The sequence below is a fragment of the Carcharhinus amblyrhynchos genome, chromosome 13, assembly GCF_965287045.1.
Source record: "Carcharhinus amblyrhynchos chromosome 13, sCarAmb.v2.hapA, whole genome shotgun sequence".
NCBI lineage: Eukaryota > Metazoa > Chordata > Chondrichthyes > Carcharhiniformes > Carcharhinidae > Carcharhinus > Carcharhinus amblyrhynchos.
The window spans coordinates 16,871,943-16,892,508 of record NC_137336.1 but is presented as its reverse complement, the minus strand read 5'-3'; the positions used below and the strand labels follow the sequence as shown (position 1 = coordinate 16,892,508).

The window sequence follows — 20,566 nt, the reverse complement described above, 5'->3', positions numbered from 1 at the left end:
TGCGAGGCATCTTGAAGGGAATTGCTTGATAGGGCAGACGCAACACGGTTTCATTAAAGGGAAGTCGTGTCTGACAAATTTACTGGAGTTCTATGAGGATGTGTCTAGGGCAGTGGATAGAGGAGAGCCGGTGGATGTGGTCTTTCTGGATTTTCAGAAGGCGTTTGACAAGGTACCTCACAAGAGGTTATTGCAGAAGGTCAGGGGACATGGAGTTGGGGGTAGGGTGTTAGCGTGGATAGAGGATTGGTTGTCAAATAGGAGGCAGAGAGTGGGGGTCAATGGGTGCTATTCGGATTGGCGGTTGGTGACTGGTGGGGTGCCCCAGGGGTCGGTGCTGGGGCCTCAGCTATTTACCATTTATATAGATGATCTGGAGGAGGGAACCGAGTGCAGGGTGTCGAAATTTGCTGATGACACCAAGATTGGGGGAAAGGCAAATTGTGCGGAGGGTGTGGAGAGTCTGCAGAAGGATCTAGATAGGCTGGGCGAATGGGCCAGGAAATGGCAAATAGAATTTAATGTTGGCAAGTGTGAGGTGGTCCACTTTGGTAGGAAGAATGGTAGGAAGGACTATTACTTACGTGGCGAAAAACTGCAGCAGGCGACGGTGCAGAGGGACCTCGGGGTCCTTGTGCATGAGTCGCAAAAACCCAGCTTGCAGGTGCAGCAGGTGGTCAGGAAGGCGAATGGGATGCTGGCCTTCATAGCGAGGGGGATTGAATATAAAAGTAGGGAGGTCTTGCTGCAGCTGTATAGGGCATTGGTGAGGCCGCAGCTGGAGTACTGTGTGCAGTTTTGGGCGCCGCACCTGCGCAAGGATATTTTGGCCCTGGAGGGAGTGCAGAGGAGGTTTACTAGGCTGATACCGGAGTTGAGGGGATTGAGCTATGAGGAGAGGCTGAATAAACTAGGCTTGTACTCGTTAGAGTTTAGAAGAATGAGGGGAGATCTCATTGAGACGTATAAGATGATGAATGGGATGGATAGGATAGAGGTGGAGAGACTCTTCCCGCTCAAAAAAGACAGTAGGACTAGGGGGCACAGCCTCAAGATAAAGGGGAGGCGGTTTAGAACGGAGTTGAGGAGGAACTTCTTCACTCAAAGGGTGGTGAATCTCTGGAATTCTCTGCCCGTTAAAGTGGTGGAGGCTGCCTCGCTAAATATTTTTAAGAAGCGGGTTGATGGGTTCTTGATAAGAGAGGGGATTAAGGGTTATGGGGAGAGGGCGGGAAAGTGGAACTGAGCCACGACAGATCAGCCATGATCTTATTGAATGGCGGGGCAGGCTCGAAGGGCTAGATGGCCTACTCCTGCTCCTATTTCTTATGTTCTTATGTTCTTATGTTCTTAATCTTAACCTCTTGAAGAAATTACAATAATCATTCCTTTTTTTCTCTAAACACTTCCAATGATAGTACAATTCTGACAGCTGTAATACATTTCAATGCTTGTTATCTTTCCATCTAAAAGATAAATGACTTCTGTTGGGTCATTGGTTCAAAAGAGAATTGGGAGCTCAGAATTTAGAAGATTGCTTTGGTGCCTTTGTGACCTGGATTTAAATGCAGACTAAATTGACAAATGGAACAAATGTCTCCTCCGCTCTGTGATAGATGTGAGAGTCTTACATTAAAGGCATTTTAAGATTATAAGTCAATCTCAAGTGGGATGAATCCAATGCACAAAACTGCCCTAAATCCAATAGTCATTGCCACTAACTGAGCAATCACATTCAGCGAGACAGTGAACAAGTGTCATAAGGGGAATGGAAAATTTCACAGGCGGGTTCTGGGCTTAAGTTTGGGGAAAAGATGTGAGAGCTTTTCGTAAGTTTTACGGTAAATCCATGTATAGGTAACGATGGCTCGGAGAATTTTTAGGCCTGTACATGTTATCTTAGTGTGCTGGAAAGAGTGATGTCTGTATAGATTATGGTGGATTAAGGTTGTGTCAAATCCAAGCCAACACAAAAGGGAAGCACAGGTCCCCAGAAACCGCAACTCGTCGTGACGTTATACCTTAACCCTATTTATGTATCAACTTAATCTGCCTTGGAATAACTCTGATGATACATTAGACTTGCCGTGATGATCTATACCAGCTAGGACCAACTGAGCTTCTATTCCCTTTGAAACTGGAAACAACTGCTCCTGTAAATGATAGATGATGTTGTGGTTTTCAACTCTGTATATTATGTGGTTTTGTTAGAGATTGGTGCTCCTGGTTTTACACACAGTTGCAGCTTTTAGAGCATGCAACCAATATTACCTAACTATGTCAGTCATGTAAAGTTGTTTTAAGCAAGCTGACTCTGGTATAAATGGCTGCATAATTCTCTGCCTAAACCTTGGTGCACTGGAGGTGCAAGGAGCGTGGAAAAAATGCTCACTGTCCCAACCTCAGCATCTCTTCCATCGATAAGTGCCAAAAAACACTGGAAGAAAATACTTGACAGGGCTACAACTCATCATTATTATTTGGCTAACTAACTTTTGTCAATGGAATTATATTGTTGAGAATATTTTTATCTGTGTTTTATCAGCTGAAAACAGCATCCTTGATTCAGATTCTATGAACCTGTACAAGAACAACTCCCTAGGTAAGTCTGATATCCCCCGCCCATCCCTTCCCTTTATGGTTCAATTTCCCTTTCATGCTAACAGCATGGTTAAGACGGGAAGGGGGATCATGGGGTGAGTATACTATCGTTCCACCCTACAGAAGATGGAAATCAGCATGCTTCTTGATTTGTAAGCATGAAATAAAGAAATAACAAATTCTCATTCTTGTCAATTTTCATTTTTTTCCCCTATTTTACATTAAAGCTGTACAATGGGAAAAAAAATGACATCTGTGCAATCTCCAACCTCTCCTGTGTGGGAAATGCAGCAGTGCTCCACTTGCTACTTATTTGATCGATTCATTCAACCAATTACTCGAATGTCCTCATTACAGATGTACTCCCAGCCGCAGCACGCTGGAGTATTCAACACACAGCAGAGCTTTAAGTGTCAACTATAGACATTTTGATTCTGTACCGACCTGTCACTTGAAGTAGATGGAAGGCAGAAAGCCCGAAAGAAGTAATGTGAGATCTTGCTTCATTCCGATGGATATGGTTAAGGGAAAATCACGTTAACCGGTCCCTGCTCTAAATTCAGGGCCAACTCCGAGCCGCTAAAAGTGCCCAGACACCTGTGCACAAGCTTCACAGATCTGATTCCTTCGGCTGCTTTTGCACCTCCTTTACAGATCATATGTTAGCACAGCACAGAGGCGTTTTAGATGTGCAATTTCCTTGTCTGTGCAATGCAGTAGATGCCATTAACGTTCAAACAAATTAAAATAGGAGGAAAGATTCTCCATTCTCTTGGTAGTGGAGCGGTGGGGAGGAGGGGAGGAGGGGGTGCGGGGGTCTTACCAAACAACCCCAGTCCAATTAGGCATCCAGTCGTGGGATCACGCCACCCAGATCCAGAACAGAAACTGCACCACTGATCGAATTACAAGACAAATGTTAACCACTTCCCTACCCTTGGAGATGTTCTGCAGAGCGTCCCACTCAATATAAGCCTGAAAGAGCCAAAGACCAGGCAATTCGGTGTCTGGCAGCCGGAGAGGCAACGGTATTTGTAACACAAGATAGCTTTCCCATCGTTATTCCTCTATTACCACACCCCAGTCAGGACCCACTAATAATGTCACCGCTACTGTATGAAATGATTTGTTCTGAGGTGGGCAAAGAGTTCCCTCTGCTGGAATCCTCTGTAATGCCTTTTCCTTTATCAATATGAAAGTTCGTGCACAAACGTGCAGTTTACTTCTGAAAAACCTTCCCCGGCAGGACAGAAATAGTCCTGCAGTTGTCAGAGTGGGAATAGTGCCTGATTGTGCTGCAACTCCAAAGGGGGAGCCAGACCAGACCAGCCGGGACGGAGTCAAAGTTTACTATAAAAGGGACCAGGCTGACCACAAAGAGGCAGGTGTGGGCAGCTGTCTACTTGCTCCAGATTGACCAGAAACCCACAGGGAAAGACAGCAACTGTTACATGAGCTCTCAGGCTCGTGGGCACTGCCAGTAGGTCTCACTTTATTGTAGAGAAGGCTCACTGCTATTGTTACCAGTAAATGTGGAAATGAGGGGCAAGAATGTGGGAGATTTCTAACTCCATACAAATGGTAATCATACCTGTCAAAACTCTGATGAAAATTAACTTGCTCTGACTCTGCCAATCCCAGCTGAAGTTAAAATTAGAACACTTTCTGGGGATTGGTTAGAAACCAGTTTCTCTCATATCCCTGGGCAGTTCCATGAGACTGAACAATTTCACTCAGTCTTCCTGCTTCCCCTGATGTTAATATCAGGGGTGAACACACCCCTGCTCTGACACCCTGCCTCGCGGCAATTTAATGGTCACTAAACCATGATTTGGCTCGGGTCCGGCCTTCTGGGGAGAATGGCACGCATCTCACAGTTACCACCAAGCAAATGACTGGCAGCTCTTTGGTCCTAGAAGTGCCACCGGGTGCAGTGACCATCGCAAGGACTGCACCCAGTCAACAAGGGTGACTGCCAATGGGCACCAATGCTGGAATTCTACTGCCCCGTCCGCCAAGGAATTGGAGCGGGCTAGGGGCGGACAATGGAAATGTCCCTTGACGTCGGGCAGGAATTTCCAGTCTCACTTGAATGAGGCTGTAAAATCCCACCCTAATGTTAGTGGATGGGCAGTATCATAGCAGCCAGGATGGCTGGTCCCAGTGAAGGGGGCGAGAGGGTTGAGTATGGAAGTAGAGCCAGGGGTAGACATTGCCGGGGGTGGGAGAAGGAGGGTGGTTGTTCTGATGGGCTCAGGAAGTTCTCCTTGTGCAGTGAAACCTGCCATTTGTTCTAAGTTGTCTTTTACACAGTTTCTATCCAGGCACACTATTACATCTCAATACCACGGGGTTGCCCCAACTTCAACGGGGAAGATTGCGACTGAGTGGTCACATGATGATACAGCTACAAAAATGGCTACATGTTGGGAGCATGGAAGTTCTCCTCCAGTGCATGGGCCAGATTACAAGCATGAAGTAGCTGCTCAGCAAGCGAATATTGTTTGTTATAAGCCCTTGTTGTCAGCGTTTGGGAACCCAGCGCTTCTACGACATTAATATTCAATCATCTTTGACTGTCGCAGCTCACAGGATACGAGGAATAAATCGGCTGACCTGTCGGAGACTACTGTTAATCTACAGAGTTTCTGACAACAGGTCAGAGAAAATTCCCTTGCAAGAGGGATCATTGGTTCAAAACCCAATCGCCTGACAGCAGCCATTGGCAGCAAAAGGCATAAAAATCACAGGAGTCAGCAGAATGGACCAATGACATCTCTCTGCATGCCATTTCCAAGTTTGGTGCCCAATCACTTTTACTTTTGGAATATATCAGAGAAATAGAGAAGTTCAATTGAAGGGCCCTTTAAGTGATATAACTGACACTCTGGCAAAATTAGATTACAGTTTAAAAGAGACTGTTTCCAGAAAAATAAGCAACTTACATCATAAGCAACACTTGGAATTTAAAGACCACACAAAGAAACATCAGAACGTATAGTTTTTTTTCTGGTCTTTAGCTCTTATCAATTCTACTCCTCTGTTTCACATGCAAATGTATGCGTGTGTGTGTCACAAAATTTGGGCTGTGTTATTACCTTTTTACTAAGTCTTTACCTGAGCAGATGGGCTGTTTTGTAGCCCACTTGCTTGCTATTTGCTTGCTAATTTACCTGTTTTCAATAATAAAAATAACTCCTCATGAGTTAACTCAGAAGATTTGGCCAGCTAATTTCTTCATCGAGATTTACATGCAGTCAAGGCACAAACTAAATTGAACAAATCACAATTTTCTAACAAATCAAACAATGAGGTTCCACAAACATCCTCATCCTCAGTGAAGGAGGGGTCCAGCACATCAATGCAAAAGATAAGGCTAATGCATTCAGAACAATCCTTAGCCGGAAGTGATGGGTGGATGATGCATCTCGGCTTTTCCGGAAGGTTCCCAGCATCACAGATGTCAGTCTTCAGCCAATTCAATTCTCTCTACGTGACATTAAGAAACAGCTGAAGGCATTGGATATTGCAAAGGCTATGGGCCTTATTTCAGCGATAGTACAGAAGACTTGTGCTCCAGAACTTGCTACACCCCTAGCCAAGCTGTTCCAGTACAGCTGTAATACTGGTATTTATCTGGAAATGTGGAAAAATACCCAGGAATGCCCTATACATAAGAAACAGGATCAGTCTGACCTGGCGAATTACAGCCCCATCAATCTACTCTTGATCATAAGTGATTGAAGGAGCCATCAACAACACAAAGCAGGATGGTTGTGGTTGTTGGAGGTTAATCATCTCAGCTCCAGGATATCAGTGCACAAGTTCCTCAGGATGGTGTGCAAGGACCAACCATTTTCAGCTGCCTCATCAATGACTTTCCTTCCGTGATAAGGTCAGAAGCGGAGATGTTCTCATATAACAGCACAGAGTCGCTGAGCAGAAACTGATAGCCAAGTTCTGCACACATGAGAACAGCCTCAACTGGGATGTTGGGTTCATGTCACACTATCTGTAACCCCCATGACTTGCCTGAACTTGTAACATCTCACTTACTGTTCTGGAGACAATACACATCTCTTTAACCTTTGCTTAATGCTGTCTCCACTCACATTGTCTGCACCTTTAAGACTTGAATAGCAGATTAGCTGCAACGACTTGCATTCTAGTCAGTATTCTGTAAACTGTGTGTGCCTTTACCTGCTCTGTTTGTGATCAGAAGCTCCACTCACCTGACGAAGGGGCAAACCCCGAAAGCTATGGTTTATATTACAAATAAACCTGTTGGACTTTAACCTGGTGTTGTAAGACTTCTTACTGTGTTTACCCCAGTCCAACACCAGCATCTCCACATTATGACTGCACATTGGTCAGTATCATTCGTGATTCCTCAGATACTGAAGCAATGCGTCTCCAATTGCGGGTCAAAGGTCAGAAATCCTGCACTGAATAACTCATCTCCTGACTCCCCAAAGCCTGTCCACCATCTACAAAGCAGAAGTGATGAGCATAATGGAATATTTTCCACTTGCTTGAATGAGTGCAGCTCCAGCAATGCTCATTCAGAACAAAACAGCCCACTTGCTTGCTACCCCTTCCACAAATGTTTAATCCTTCCACCAGTGATTTACAGTGGCAGCCATGAGTATCATTTACAGGACGCACTGCTCAAACTCACCAAGGTTCCTTAGGCAGTACCTTCTAAATCCATGATCACTACCATCTAGAAGGACAAGAGCAGTAGATACTGGGGAACACCAACACCTAGTGGTTCCCTTCCAAGTCACTCAACATCCTGTTACCTTTCCTTCACTGTCATTCAATCAAAATCCTGGAACTCCCTGGATGGGGGCAGGAGTCTCACACTGAGCCAATTAACTCCCCCTGAACATTAAATAGCTGCAGGGGGGTTCCCACCCCCTAACAGCACAGTGGGTGCCCCTAGACTTCAAGGATTACAGAGGTACCAGAAGGCAGTTCACCACCACCTGCTCTAACCCATAAATAAATTTTTAAAAATGCCTTTTTGTTCCCAATGTAAGGGCATCATTACACCTCGAAATGAGGATGAATTGTCCTGTCACTGCCACTGGCCCGACAACAGTGAGTATCTGAGCAAAATAAAAAAAAAAATGCTCACCAGAATACTGCTCTTTGGGTGACTAGATCTATTTAACTCCTCCAGGGATGCTGGGCACAATATGTTGGGTTTTATTTCAAAGCAAACAAAATCGGGAGGAGGCAAAATGCAAAGCAATTCTTGTAAGCGATTGTGAAAGTCAAACCTATCATCATATATTCAGTCTTACAGCCGCAAGCATGCCTGACTCTACATCATTTAGTGAGCTCATGGATTTAGTGAACGCTTAATTGCGTCCTTAACCATCGATCATACTCCAGAGATTCAAATTTAGTTTGAGGATGAGGACCACAGGCAAATCAATCATGAATTACATTGCTAAACTAAAGCAATTATCAGAGTATTGTGATTTTGGAGCGACCCTAAATGACATGCTATGGAATAGGTTAGTCTGTTGCATGAGCAATGGCATTATTCAATGCAGATTACTTGCAGAAGTTGGCATAAATTTTAAATGAGCAATGGAGATAGTGCTGGCTATGGAATAAGCTGAAAAGTTGCACAAGAAATGCAGGGCATAGAAAATGGAATAATTAACCAGTAAAAATGGGAACCTGCAGTTAGCTGTGGCTTCAAAAATGCTAACTCAAAAAAGGGACAATCACCAGACTAGGGCAGGATTTTATGCTTCACTCATGTGTCCTGTGCCCCGTGGCAAAAATTGTATTGAGATCCCGCCCCTTCTCCAGGGGTGGGATCCCCCTGCGGCTGTTTAATGTTTGGGGTTGATTGGTTCAGTGCGAGACTTCTGCCCCCATCCACGGAGGACATCCCATCTCTAAGGGGTGCTGGCCAATCAAATGGTCCCTGTCTGTCTGGTCCCAGCAGTACCACCAGGTGTGGTGGTCTCTGCTGGGAATATGTCCAGTCTTCCATGGAGATCTTTACTGGAGTTAGATGCAATGGGAGAGGTACATTGGATGAGAGTTTGGCAGACCCAGGCTGGGAGAATGCATAGGATTATAATTGTTTGGACTGGGAAGTTAGCTCACATCCAATTATATATTTGATTGATTGAGGGAGCTCGGTCTTTTCTCCTTGGAGAGACAAAGGATGAAAGGTGACCTGATAGAAGTGTATAAGATGTTGAGAGGTATTGATCAGGTGGATTCTCAGAGGCTTTTTCCCAGGGCTGATATGGTTGCTACAAGAGGACACAGGTTTAAGGTGATGGGGAGTAGGTACAGAGGAGATGTCGGGGTAAGTTTTTCACTCAGAGGGTGGTGGGTGCATGGAATCGGCTGCCGGAGGTGGTGGTGGAAGCAAATTCGATAGGGTCTTTTAAGAGACTTCTGGATGAGACTTAATAGGATTGAGGGTTATAGGTAAGCCTAGTAGGTAGCGATATGATTGGTGCAACTTGTGGGCCGAAGGGCCTGTTTGTGCTGTAGTTTTTCTATGTTCTATGTTCTATATGCCTTTGCCCACCTGTAATCCTGCCCTCGGGGAGGGTAACATTCTGCCTGAGGTGAGAGCAGTCCCACCCAACTGGATAACGATGGAGAGGGTTTGGAGGAGGATGGTGTGGTTAACCTTGTCAACTTTGATAGATTGAGGAATCAAAGACAGATAGTTTATCTTTGTGACAGGCACATAATTGCCTGTCCGTTTAATTAAGGGATGGAAAATGAGCCGCTCACCACACTAGCAGAAGGATGTGGAAGTTTTAGAGAGAGTGCAAAGAAGTCTCACCAGGACGTTACCTGGTCTCGAGGGTGTTAACTATGAGGAGAGGTTGAATAAACTAGGATTGTTTTCACTGGGAAGTTGGAGGCTGAGGGGAGACCCAGAATTATGAGAGGCATAAACAGGGTGGATAGTCAGAGGCCTTTTCCAAGGCTGGAATTTACAAGGGGCCACAGGTTCAAGGCCACAGGGGAAAGTTTAAGGGAGATTTGTGGGGGAAGTTTATCAAAGAAGAATGGTGGGTGCCCGGAATGCACTCCAGAGGAGTGGCATAAGCAGGCACATTAGCAACATTTAAGAGGCATTTAGATGGGTGCATGAATAGGAAGGGAATAGAGGGATACAGACCGAGTAAGGGCAAAAGGCTTTTTTTCTTTGCATAGGGCATCGTGATCGGCACAGGCTTGGAGGGCTGAAGGGCCTATTCCTGTGCTTTGCTTTTCTTTGTTCCTTTATTCTATAGATTCACTGTATTCCTCTACCCAACAGGATCTGGATTTAAGCTGATAAGTGACATTAATAGCTTCCGTGAAACCGCACTGTCTCCACTGGGGAGGGAGAGAGAAAATAATTAAATGAATTAGAAAACAATAACCTGTAGACATATCAAAATATTAGACAAATTTTTTTATCCTAGTTTAAGCTTGAAATTAGAACAATGAACAAAGGTTACTGGAGCCGTACAAAACTCGAAGCTATTTAAGAATAATGGAGCTGATTCAGCACGCACACACAGTGGTAATGTGCTTCAGCGAAATGACTATTATTCAGATATGTAATTAACAAAATGAATGTAACAGTACAACTCCAACAAAGACACTTATTTTAATTGCTGCCTAAGATAAATTGCCCTGCAGTGTTGTAGAACCTTAGACACTCATGTAATTGTTTAATTAGTCGGTATCAGCCTCACACAAATGATCTCATCACTGAATTATACATTGCAGAGAAACGTGAGAGCAGAGGAGGCTCAGCTACAACACTCTCTGTGAATGAGTTCTAGGTTCTCCGGCGGATTGAGGCCTTTAAGTTTTTTGGGGGTTCATTGGGTATTCTGCAGTTCACTAACCCAAAGCTGTGAATGGAGGAACTCCACAGTAAAATAAGTGAGAAGCTTGAAGCCAAGCCCAGGAAAGTGAGATTCCGGATCTCTTCCTCTTACAGCGGCCGTGTCCTGAAGCAGGTTTATGAGGATGGATCGGAGTCCGAGGAACCTGAGGATGAGGGTCCCCGTGGCTCACTCAAAACGCAACTGAGGGATGAGGGGTTTGATATGGGACGAGCTAAAGCACAGGAGCGTTGGGACGCTTCTTCAACACGCTTCTTAGCACAAAGAATAAATGTGTTCAGGGACGGAGGCAGGTATAACATGACAGGCGGGCAGAACTTATTCAGCCATCTAACAGCAAACCGTTCCAAGGTAAGTCATTCATTAACACTATGACCCTTATCAATTTCTCAAGCGGATTTTAGTGTTCCATTTTAAACAGAGTTTTTAACCTAAGATATAAATAGCTGGGAATGTTGTACTTTATAATGATGCACTATCACGAGCCTTTCCATTGCCCAAACAAGGCAACATTTCCACAAACAGGTTAATTAGTTTGTTTTGGGCAGGGACTTTTCTTTCTGAATTTATGCTGGCTGTCACCTATTGGATTACTATACAGATAGTTCTCAAATTTACTCTTAGCAATCAATCCATTACAAATAATGGGTCTGTAGTTTTCCTGTTAGCTGGTTTCTACTCCATTCTGACCTCCAGAGTTATCATCAATTCCCCCTTAATGACCTTCAGTGTCAAATCAAACTCCTTTGTCTATTTTTGATTTCTGGATAAATACCGTTAATTCCTGAGATTTAATTCTTTTGAGCCATTTATCATAACTTTCTATGTTATTCACCCCTACGTGGACCATAATCACAGATTCTCTGCCCGTACCCTTCAGTAACTCTTCTAACCTTCCCTCAATGTTCACTCTTCCAGTTACAGGTTAACAACTCATCATCCTGTATGCTTTTGCCTTGAGACATACATGGCTACCCACTTTCTGGTGCAGACCTCCCATACAGCTGCAATATCTTCATTATTTTTCAGTCTAATAAGCTGATGACAAGTACGTGGGCAATGCTGACCTCTTTGTTTCAAGATATGAAGCATTCTTATTCCCTGTCTCATTTTGTTTTGCCATCTGTGGTCTTCCTTCTGTCCCAGTCTTTGAAGTAGGTGAACATAGGAACTGGAATTGACCATTTAGCTCTCCAATTTGTCCCATCATTCAATGAGATCATAACTGATCTGTAACCTAACCTCATATAATCACCTTTACCCCATGTCCTTTAATATCTTTAGTAAAAAAAAAATCTCTCAATCTCAACCTTAAAATTTAGGGTTAACCCAGCACTTGCACCACCCTTAGTAAGTAGACAGTTTCCTAATTGAACTCCTAAAAGACATTGCAAATTTTACTTTATATTCCACATTTCCAAACATCCAGTGTGCAGTAATAATTTATCACTATCTATCCTATCAATTCCACTGAATCTCTTGCAAACTTCAATTCAATCACTCTTAATCTGGGAATTCCAAGGAATAAAATCCAAGTTTGTGTATCATCTCCTTGTAATTTTATCCTTGGGATTATGGCCCCACTTGCCCCAAGGCCGGAAATTCTCACCTGAGGTAAAAGAACCTTTGCATGGTTTGTGTCCCACCCACTACGGTTCCCATGGCAGGCGGGATGGGAAACTTCCGCCTTTGGGCTGAAATTTACCACCCCATCCACCACGGGGATCAGAATGGGCGAGTGGCAAACAATGGGAAGGTCCATTGATCTTGGGTGGCATTTTCAGGACAAGCTAGACCATAAAATCCTGCTCTTAGAGTCTGAGTATCATTTTATTAAACTTAAACTAATTTAATCCATGATCAATATATCCTTCTTGAGGTGTGATGCCCAGAACTGCTGGCAGCATTTCAGATCTGGTCTAACCACTGCTTTGTCTTGCTGAAGCATGACTTTTGTCCCCTTCTATCTGGTTCACTAATGTCCTTTAAACAAAGAACAGCATAGCACAGGAACAGGCTCTTCGGCCCTCCAAGCCTGCAGCAATCATGATCCCTACCTAAACTAAAACCATATGCACTTGCGAGTCTGTATCCTTCCATTCCCATCCTATTCATCTAGATGCCCTTAAGTGCTGCAATCGTGCCTTCTTCCACCACCTTCCTGGACAGCGTGTTCCATACATTCACCACCCTCTGTGTAAAAAAAGTTGCCTCACACATCTCTAAACTTTTCCCCACAGACTATGTCCCCTAGTATTGACTTTTCTATCCTAGGAAAGAGCATCTGATTATCCACTCTGTCCATGCCACTCTTAATCTTGTAAACATCTATCATTTTGTCCCTCAACCTCGGTCGTTGCAGTGAGAACAAACTGAGTTTATCCAACCTCTCCTCGTAGCTAATACCCTCCAGACCAAGGAACATCCTGGTAAACCTCTTTTGTACCTTCTCCAAAGTATGCACATCCTTTTAGTAATATGAGACGAGCAGAATTGTACACAATATTCCAAATGAGGCCTAACTAAGGTTCTGTACAGCCGCAGCATAACCTACCAATTTTTATATTCAATGCCCTGACTAATGAAACAAGCATGCAGTATGCCTTTTTGATTACCTTGTCCACCTGTGTTGCCACGTCGGTGATCGGTGGACATGTACGCCCAGATCTCTCTGCCTGTCAACACTTTTAAGGATTCTCCCATTTACTGCATAATTCCTACATGCACTGGAGCTTCCAAAATGCATTACCTCACAATTGTCCGGATTAAACTCCATCTGCCATTTCTCAGCCCAAGTCTCTAACCAGTCTATATCTGAGGGAAGGAAATGTGCCGTCCTTCAGTGTCCTGTGAACATGGGCAATTAGGGATGGGCAATAAATGCTGGCCTAGCCAGGGATGCCCAAGACTCCCATAAATGAAAAAAAAAGTATTCTAATCCTTTAGACACACAGGCCAGCATTCTATTAGCCGTTTTAAGTTATCTTGTGTACTTATCCATTACATTTTAATAGCTTCTGTACGTGGATCCATGGGCAGTTTATGTCCATTTGAGTTTCTCAGACCTGTAAAATATTCTGAGAAGCCGTTTTCCATATCATGAAAGAAATAAAAATTGTTGCTGTGTGTAATTAAACCCCCTGATATAAACTTCGGACTAAAGATTCTGAGTTTTTAGATATAGCCTCAGTAAACAGCATTATCATATGAATGTTTTTGCATATTTATCTCAAATTTCTCTCTGTTATTCAGACAGTAGCCATTAAACACAATATTGGTTGTAAAAGGATTCACATCTCCATTACAATGTGGGGAAAGGAATGTGAAACCAGTGCACCAAGCATAAACATGACAGAGTAATTTTAGATTTTCATTTGTATGAGTATTCTCATACATCATTTTTCATTATGGTTTAGTCTTTTTTTTCAGCTATCTGTTTGATATGTAATTATTACTCATACATCTTTATCAATATACAGTGCTTTCCAATCAAAAGCATCTCAAATGAGAATTTAATTTACAATCTTACATTCAGTCATTTGACAGTACAGCATTTACTAGCACTTACAACAGGAGTCAACATGGCTTTATGAAAGGTAAATCATGTTTGACCAATTTGCTCAAATTCTTTGAGGATGAAACAGAGAGAGTAGATAGAGGGGAACCTGTAGATGTAGTGTATTTAGATTTCAAAGAAGTAATTGACAAGTACTGCATAAGAGGCTGCTATATAAAATAAAAGCCCTTAGAATTGGAAGAAGTCTGCCAGCATGGATTGAAAACTGGCTGTCAGATAAAAAACAGAGTTGGAATAAATGAGTCATCGAATCATAGAATCCTACAGTGCAGAAGGAGGCTATTCGGTTCATCAAGTCTGCACTGACCACAATCCCACCCAGGCCCCATCCCCATAAGCCCATGCATTTACTCGAGCTAGTCCCCTGACACTAGGAAGCAATTTAGCTTGGCAATCCACCTAACCTGCACATCTTTGGACTATGGGAGGAAACCAGAGCACCTGGAGGAACCCACGCAGACACAGGGAGAATGTGCAGACTCCATAACAGACTGTCACCCAAGCCGGGAATCAAATCCAGGTCCCTGGAGCTGTGAAGCAGCAGTGCTAACCACTGTGCCACCATGCTGAGTCCTTTTCAGAGTAGGAAGATGCAACTAGTGGATCAATTTTTGGCCTGCAATTGTTCACGATTTACATTAATGATCTGGAAGAAGGGACAGAATACAAGGTTTCTAAATTTGCTGATGGTATGAAGATGGGTGGAAGGGCATGTTGTGATGAGGATATTGTGATTCTGTAACAGGATATGGATAGATTGGGTGACTGGGTGAAAACCTGGCAAATGGAATTTAATGTGGGGAAATGTGAGGTTCTACACTTTAGTAGGAGGAACCAAAGGCAGATTATTATCCAAGTGGGGAGAGACTGCAGTTGAGTGATGTGCAGAGGGATCCAGGTGTTCATGTGTATGAATCACACAAAGCTATCATGCAGGTCCAACAAACAGTTAAGACGGCAAAGGGCATCTTGGCCTTTATTGCAGAGGGGTTGGAGTTTGAAAATAGGGAGGTTTTGTTGCAATTGTATTGGGTGTTGATGAGGCCTCACCTGGAATACTGTGTAAAGTTTTGCTCCCCTTACCTAAAAATGGATATTGTAACATTGGAGGCCATTGAGAGAAGATTCCCAGGCTAATTCCTGGGACGAGAAGGTTGTCCTTTCAAGAAAGACTAAATAATTCCAATGTGTATCCCTTGGAGTTTAGAAAAGTGAGGGGTAACGTTATGCAGATATAAGAGGGCTTGATAGGTTAGATAATGAGATGCTTTCACTACTGGGAGAACCTCGAACTAGGGGACATCACTACAAAATAAAGGGCTGGCCATTTAAAACATAGATACGTAGAAATTTCTTCTTGCAGAGAATGGTGAAACTCTGGAATTCTCTACCGCAAAGGGTAATGGAAGCTGGATCATTAGAAATATTTAAAGTGGAGGTGGATAAATATTTGATAGATCGAGGAATAGAGGACAATGGGGAAATAGCACTAAAAAGGAGTTGATCATATTAAATGGTGAGGCAGACTTGAAAGACTTGGTGGTCTACTCCTGCTTCTATTTCTTGTGTTCTGTGCATTGCTAATGTCTCTTTTTTCTGCAATCTTATTAATCTCAAATATTGCCCGTTCTAGTGCAGTATCTGTATGAGTCACACAGCATGTCTCTGCATTCCTAGCCATCAACAATACTGAATTTTGGGAAAATTATCATCTACACCAGCAATCTAAGGATCATAAAGGCACCGCTGACTCAGAAACAAATCCTAAGTAAACTTCTCCAAAGTCAGCTGGTATCTGGAAATACAGCAAACCTGGACGGAAAGGGAGAGGCTGAAGAAAGCAACGAAAAGCAGTTAGGGACAGCTGAGGTACTTTATACATTTTTATTCATTTAAATGAAGAAATAAAAGCCCCGATTTAAATTGCTCACTGCAAATTATCAAAATATATTCATCCCCTTTGAAAAATTTCCAATGTTCAAAGACTTAAAATTGAATCAGTATTGATGTCAGTTCGGTGTTCCTCCGTTATACATATTTAAAACACTCTCTCGACTTGCTCAGGATATGTATCCACAGGGACTAATTGATTCTTCATGTGGTCCTCCACTGTGGGATTTAGAATAACAGATCTTGAAACTTGAAACTCCATTTGGTGTCCATTTAATTGGGATGGATTTGGTCCTAAAATGAGTTATTAAAAGACCTGCCCAAATTAGGTTCTGTTGGCGTTGGATACCAGCTTCTCATGAAACATTGATCACTGTGTGATTTTTAGCTTCTTACTCCTTGTCAACTTGTTTGAATTCCGACAGCAATCTTCTCACTCTCTGTTACAACCACAGCATTATCCACATGAAAGGCTCAGGTCGAAAAGAGAAACCAATTTTTTTCTCATGGTATTGAATAGAATTTTAAACTTTCAACCATCAGTTACAGTAACATCCTTTCTCAGAGCTTACAAAGTGCAATGTTAGCTCAAGAATTTCTTTGTCCTGTTTGTCTTTTAGTGAGAAAAATATCAAGAAATAAGACGTCACTGACCTGTGCAAATTATATTTTGTTCTCTTTGGTCTATTGTTTTCTGTTCCTTCTGTTTAAGGTGCGAGGGGCAAGGTTTAAAGGAGATGTACGAGGCAAGTTTATTATACAGAGGGTGGTGGGTGCTTGGAACTCACTGCCGGGGAAGGTAGTGGCAGCAGATACAGTAGTGACTTTTAAGTGGTGTCTGGACAAATACATGAATAGGATGGGAATAGAGGGATGTGGTCCCTCAGGAGGGTAGGGGGTTCTAATTCAGACAGGCAGCACGGTCAGTGCCGAAAGATCTGTTCCTGTGCTGTAATTTTCTTTGCCCTTTGTTCTTTGGTCATTTTATTTAGTAACTGGCCTCCATTGGGGTAATGTAAAAATCAATATTGAGAACTGGCCGACTGGATAAGTGACTGTCAACACTTGATATGAAAAAAGGGAGAAAGAAAACAGATTCGAGATTAAAAGCAAAAATGTGGAGTGTCTTGTCATAGCTCTCCTTGCTGACTGTAAATAACTCACAGGCAATGAATTGCACAGTGGCTGCTGCTATGTGGAAAAGCAAAGTGATTTTGGGAATAACAATATCCCACGAGCAACAATTTGAGGAATGGCTGATTGATCTATTTTCTGCAGTTGAAGTAGGGATGTTGATTAGGATAGCAACAGAATTTATTTTTCATTGCACTGCGCCTTGGAATCTCCAATTTCTCCCTGAGCCACTAAAATAGGCAACAGGGCCTCAATTAACACTGTAAATGTGTGCTCAATTCATGGGCTAGAGCTTAAACCTGACTCAGCATCAAGACTGATACCAATTAGGCTAAGTTAATGCAAAGGGGCCTCAGGAACAGCACGATGAACACAAATAATTTCAATCAAATTTATTAAAATGGTAGTTCTGGTACGAAAGTACAATTTATAGTCATTTGCATAAATTAGAATAAATAAAATTCTCGAACCATAGAGGTTAATTAGTACCTAAACTTGGTCCATTGAGTCTGTGCCAATCTTTTGCTAAAACAATCCATGACAAATCTCACTGCCCTGTGCTCTTTCTTCCCATAACCTTACACCCCTGGGTGGAATCTTCCACTTCCACCAGCCACAGGACGGGCGGGGAAAGCAAGATTTGGTGGGAGGCCAAAAAAATCAGTTTCCTGATGTTGGTAAATTAATTTGGAATTTTGTCCTCCTGACTTTCATGATGGCTTAAAGGTAGGTTAAGTGTCCCGTGGATTAATGGCAGGAACCCTGTTTACATCTCATGAACGCTCATTTGAAGTTCAACACACCAGAATCTTTTCCCAGTCAGTCCATTGAAACGCTTCATCATGTTAATGGGCTTTGTCAAAAGTGCTCGTAGGTTTTTCTGCTCCAGTAGATATAGTCCCAATATCACAAACCTGTCTTTACCACTGTAGCTTCTTAACCAAGGCGTCAGCCTAATCAATTTACACTGAACTGCCTGACTGTAATGCCCTTTGTAAAATAGGAATACACACAGAATTCTAGTATCTATGGATTAGGACATCTGTTGTCAGCTATCAAATTTATTTCAGTACTTAAAACACATTTTAAAAATTCACAGAATTCTTCTTCCAGTGTAGGCCTGGCTTGCTCAGTTGGTAGAGCATGAGACAGGGTTGTGGTTTTGAACCCCACATTGGGACAGCACAGTGGCACAGTGGTTAGCAGAAAACAAGGCTCCCAGGTAACCTGAAGAGGATGGTGGGAGACTTTTTCTTGACACCTATTCAGCTTATTGACTTAATTCAAGAGTTTGTGCTGTGCTAAAATGCATTTTTCCATGGGACAGCACGGTGGCACAGTGGTTAGCACTGTTACCTCACAGTGCCAGGGACCCAGGTTCGATTCCCAGCTTGGGTCATTGTATGTGCGGAGTCTGCACGTTCTTCCCATGTCTGCATGGGTTTCCTCCGGTTTCCTCCTGCAGTCTGAAAGACGTGCTAGTTAAGTGCCTTGGCCATGCTAAATTCCCCCTCAGGGTACCCGAATAGATGCCGGAGTGTCATGACTAGGGGATTTTCACAGTAACTTCAGTGCAGTGTCAATGTAAGTCTACTCGTGCCAATAATAAATAAACATTAAAACTTCAGAGAAAATGAACTAAAGCCCTGGAAAAGTGGTATAAATGGCTAGTATTTTTTATAATGATGAAGTTAGTTATTACACATATTAAACAAATCATGATGCCATGTGGTGATGTTATTATATTTGGGTCCCAGAGCTAAGGTGGTGTACCAAAGTGGTAACATCATCAGGTAAAAGAGATTAAAGAAAGGAAAAGATCCTAGATTGTGAAGTTACATAGAAACATAGAAGATAGCAACAGGAGGAGGCCATTTGACCCTTCGAGCCTGCTCCGCCATTCATCATGATCATGGCCAATCATCCAACTCAATGGCCCAATCCTGCTTTCTCCCCATAACCTTTGCTCCCATTTGCCCCTAGTGCTATACCTAACTGAAGTTTTCTTTCCCCAAGCTGTTTCTCCAAGGTTTCTGCTGATCTTCCACTGACGTTATGGTAGGAGAGCTGGAGAAACCCTGCCGATGTGCGCAGAGTTAGTTACCATCATATCAAAACAGGAAGTGCTGGAAATGCTTAACAGATCAGGCAGCACCCATGGACAGAGAAACAGAGTTAATGTTTCACAGGTCACTGACCTTTCGCCAAGTCTGCTATGTTGCGGGAAATAGGTTTTCGGAGAATGAAACACTCACGTAGGCGTGCAGCGAGTAAATAATAAATGTTCCTCCACATGGACAGAGCAACAATAGGAAAGAGAGGCAGTTCAGAATGTTCTTGTGTAATTCTGCACCACTAGTTATTCGGCAACATTTTTAGAAGCATCAGGAACAGGTCTTCATCATCTTTTGGCCAGCCCATAATACAAAGAATGGAGAGACATAAAAGAAGAGAAGAAATGGAAAACTTTTGCACATTATTAATAGGTTATCTATACGTAATGAAATGCCTGCCAGACTGATTCCTGATTTAACTCTATTTCAGGTAGGTGAATCAGAGCCTGCGTGCCTACAGTGCGATGGGGCGGGATGTGTCCCCTGCTCTTTGTGCCATGGAAGCAAGCTCTCAATGTTTGCCAACCGATTCAAGGAGTCATTTCGAGCCATACGATGCCCAGGATGTAACGAGAAGGGAGTACAGCCATGCCAGACCTGTGCTCGCTGCAAACCTTAATACATTCAATAAACTAATGATGGCTAAAATCCTATAACCTCTGTTTGTGAATTTACAGTTCCATACTGAACCTTTGTTGAAAAGTGTTGCACTTGTGGGAGTGAGGGTTGATACGGGTGATGATTGGAAGGTGGAGGTTGTGGGAGTATTTGGCCAAGGAACCTGACCCCTTTTTGATCCAATTGGATGGGCAGTTGAAGAAAGAGGCAGCAGTCCATTTATACAATGGGCTTTGGAACAAGCGGCCTCTGCTGACCAGAAATAAGTGATATATGTTTCATTTTCAATTTACTATTAGAATCATAGAATCCTACAGTGCAGAGGGAGACCATTTGGTCCATTGAGCCTGCACTGACCATAATTCCATTCCATCCTATAACCCCATGAATTAACCCTAGCTCGTCTCCCTGACACTGAGGGGCAACTTAGCATGGTCATTCCACCTAACCCGCACATGTTTGGACTGTGGGAGGAAACGGGAGCACCTGGAGGAAACATACGCAGACACGGGGAGAATGTGCAAACTCCACACAGACAGTGATCCAAGCCTGCCTGTGTCCCTGGCGCTGTGAGGTAGCAGTGCTAACCATCGTGCCACTGTGCCGCTATTTATTTACCTACCTTTTTTCTTAACCACATAGCAGTATGTTGATGGTTTCCGCAGAATAGGGATTGCTGATTATTCCAGTTGATGATGTGAATGCATGCATATATAACTGGAACAGAATGATCCTCC

At 43.1% G+C, this 20,566-nt stretch overlaps 2 protein-coding genes across 4 annotated transcripts in view; one reads left to right on the top strand and one right to left on the bottom strand.

Moving 5' to 3' along the window:
• The window catches only part of LOC145351467 (E3 ubiquitin-protein ligase SH3RF1-like), a 68,943-nt gene extending 65,356 nt beyond the window's left edge, over positions 1 to 3,587 (bottom strand). For all 3 annotated transcript variants that reach the window (XM_080201057.1, XM_080201058.1, XM_080201059.1), the window contains exon 1: positions 3,046 to 3,587. The gene's annotated coding sequence lies outside the window, so the exon portion shown is untranslated. The remainder of the gene's footprint in view (positions 1 to 3,045) is intronic.
• A 6,921-nt stretch (positions 3,588 to 10,508) lies between these two features.
• On the top strand, positions 10,509 to 19,898 carry grxcr2 (glutaredoxin and cysteine rich domain containing 2). Its single transcript, XM_080201056.1, has 3 exons — positions 10,509 to 10,847; positions 15,751 to 15,942; positions 19,642 to 19,898. The coding sequence occupies exons 1-3, from the start codon at positions 10,509 to 10,511 to the stop codon at positions 19,828 to 19,830; spliced, it is 720 nt and encodes a 239-aa protein (XP_080057182.1). The 3' UTR covers positions 19,831 to 19,898.
• Positions 19,899 to 20,566: the final 668 nt, after the last annotated feature.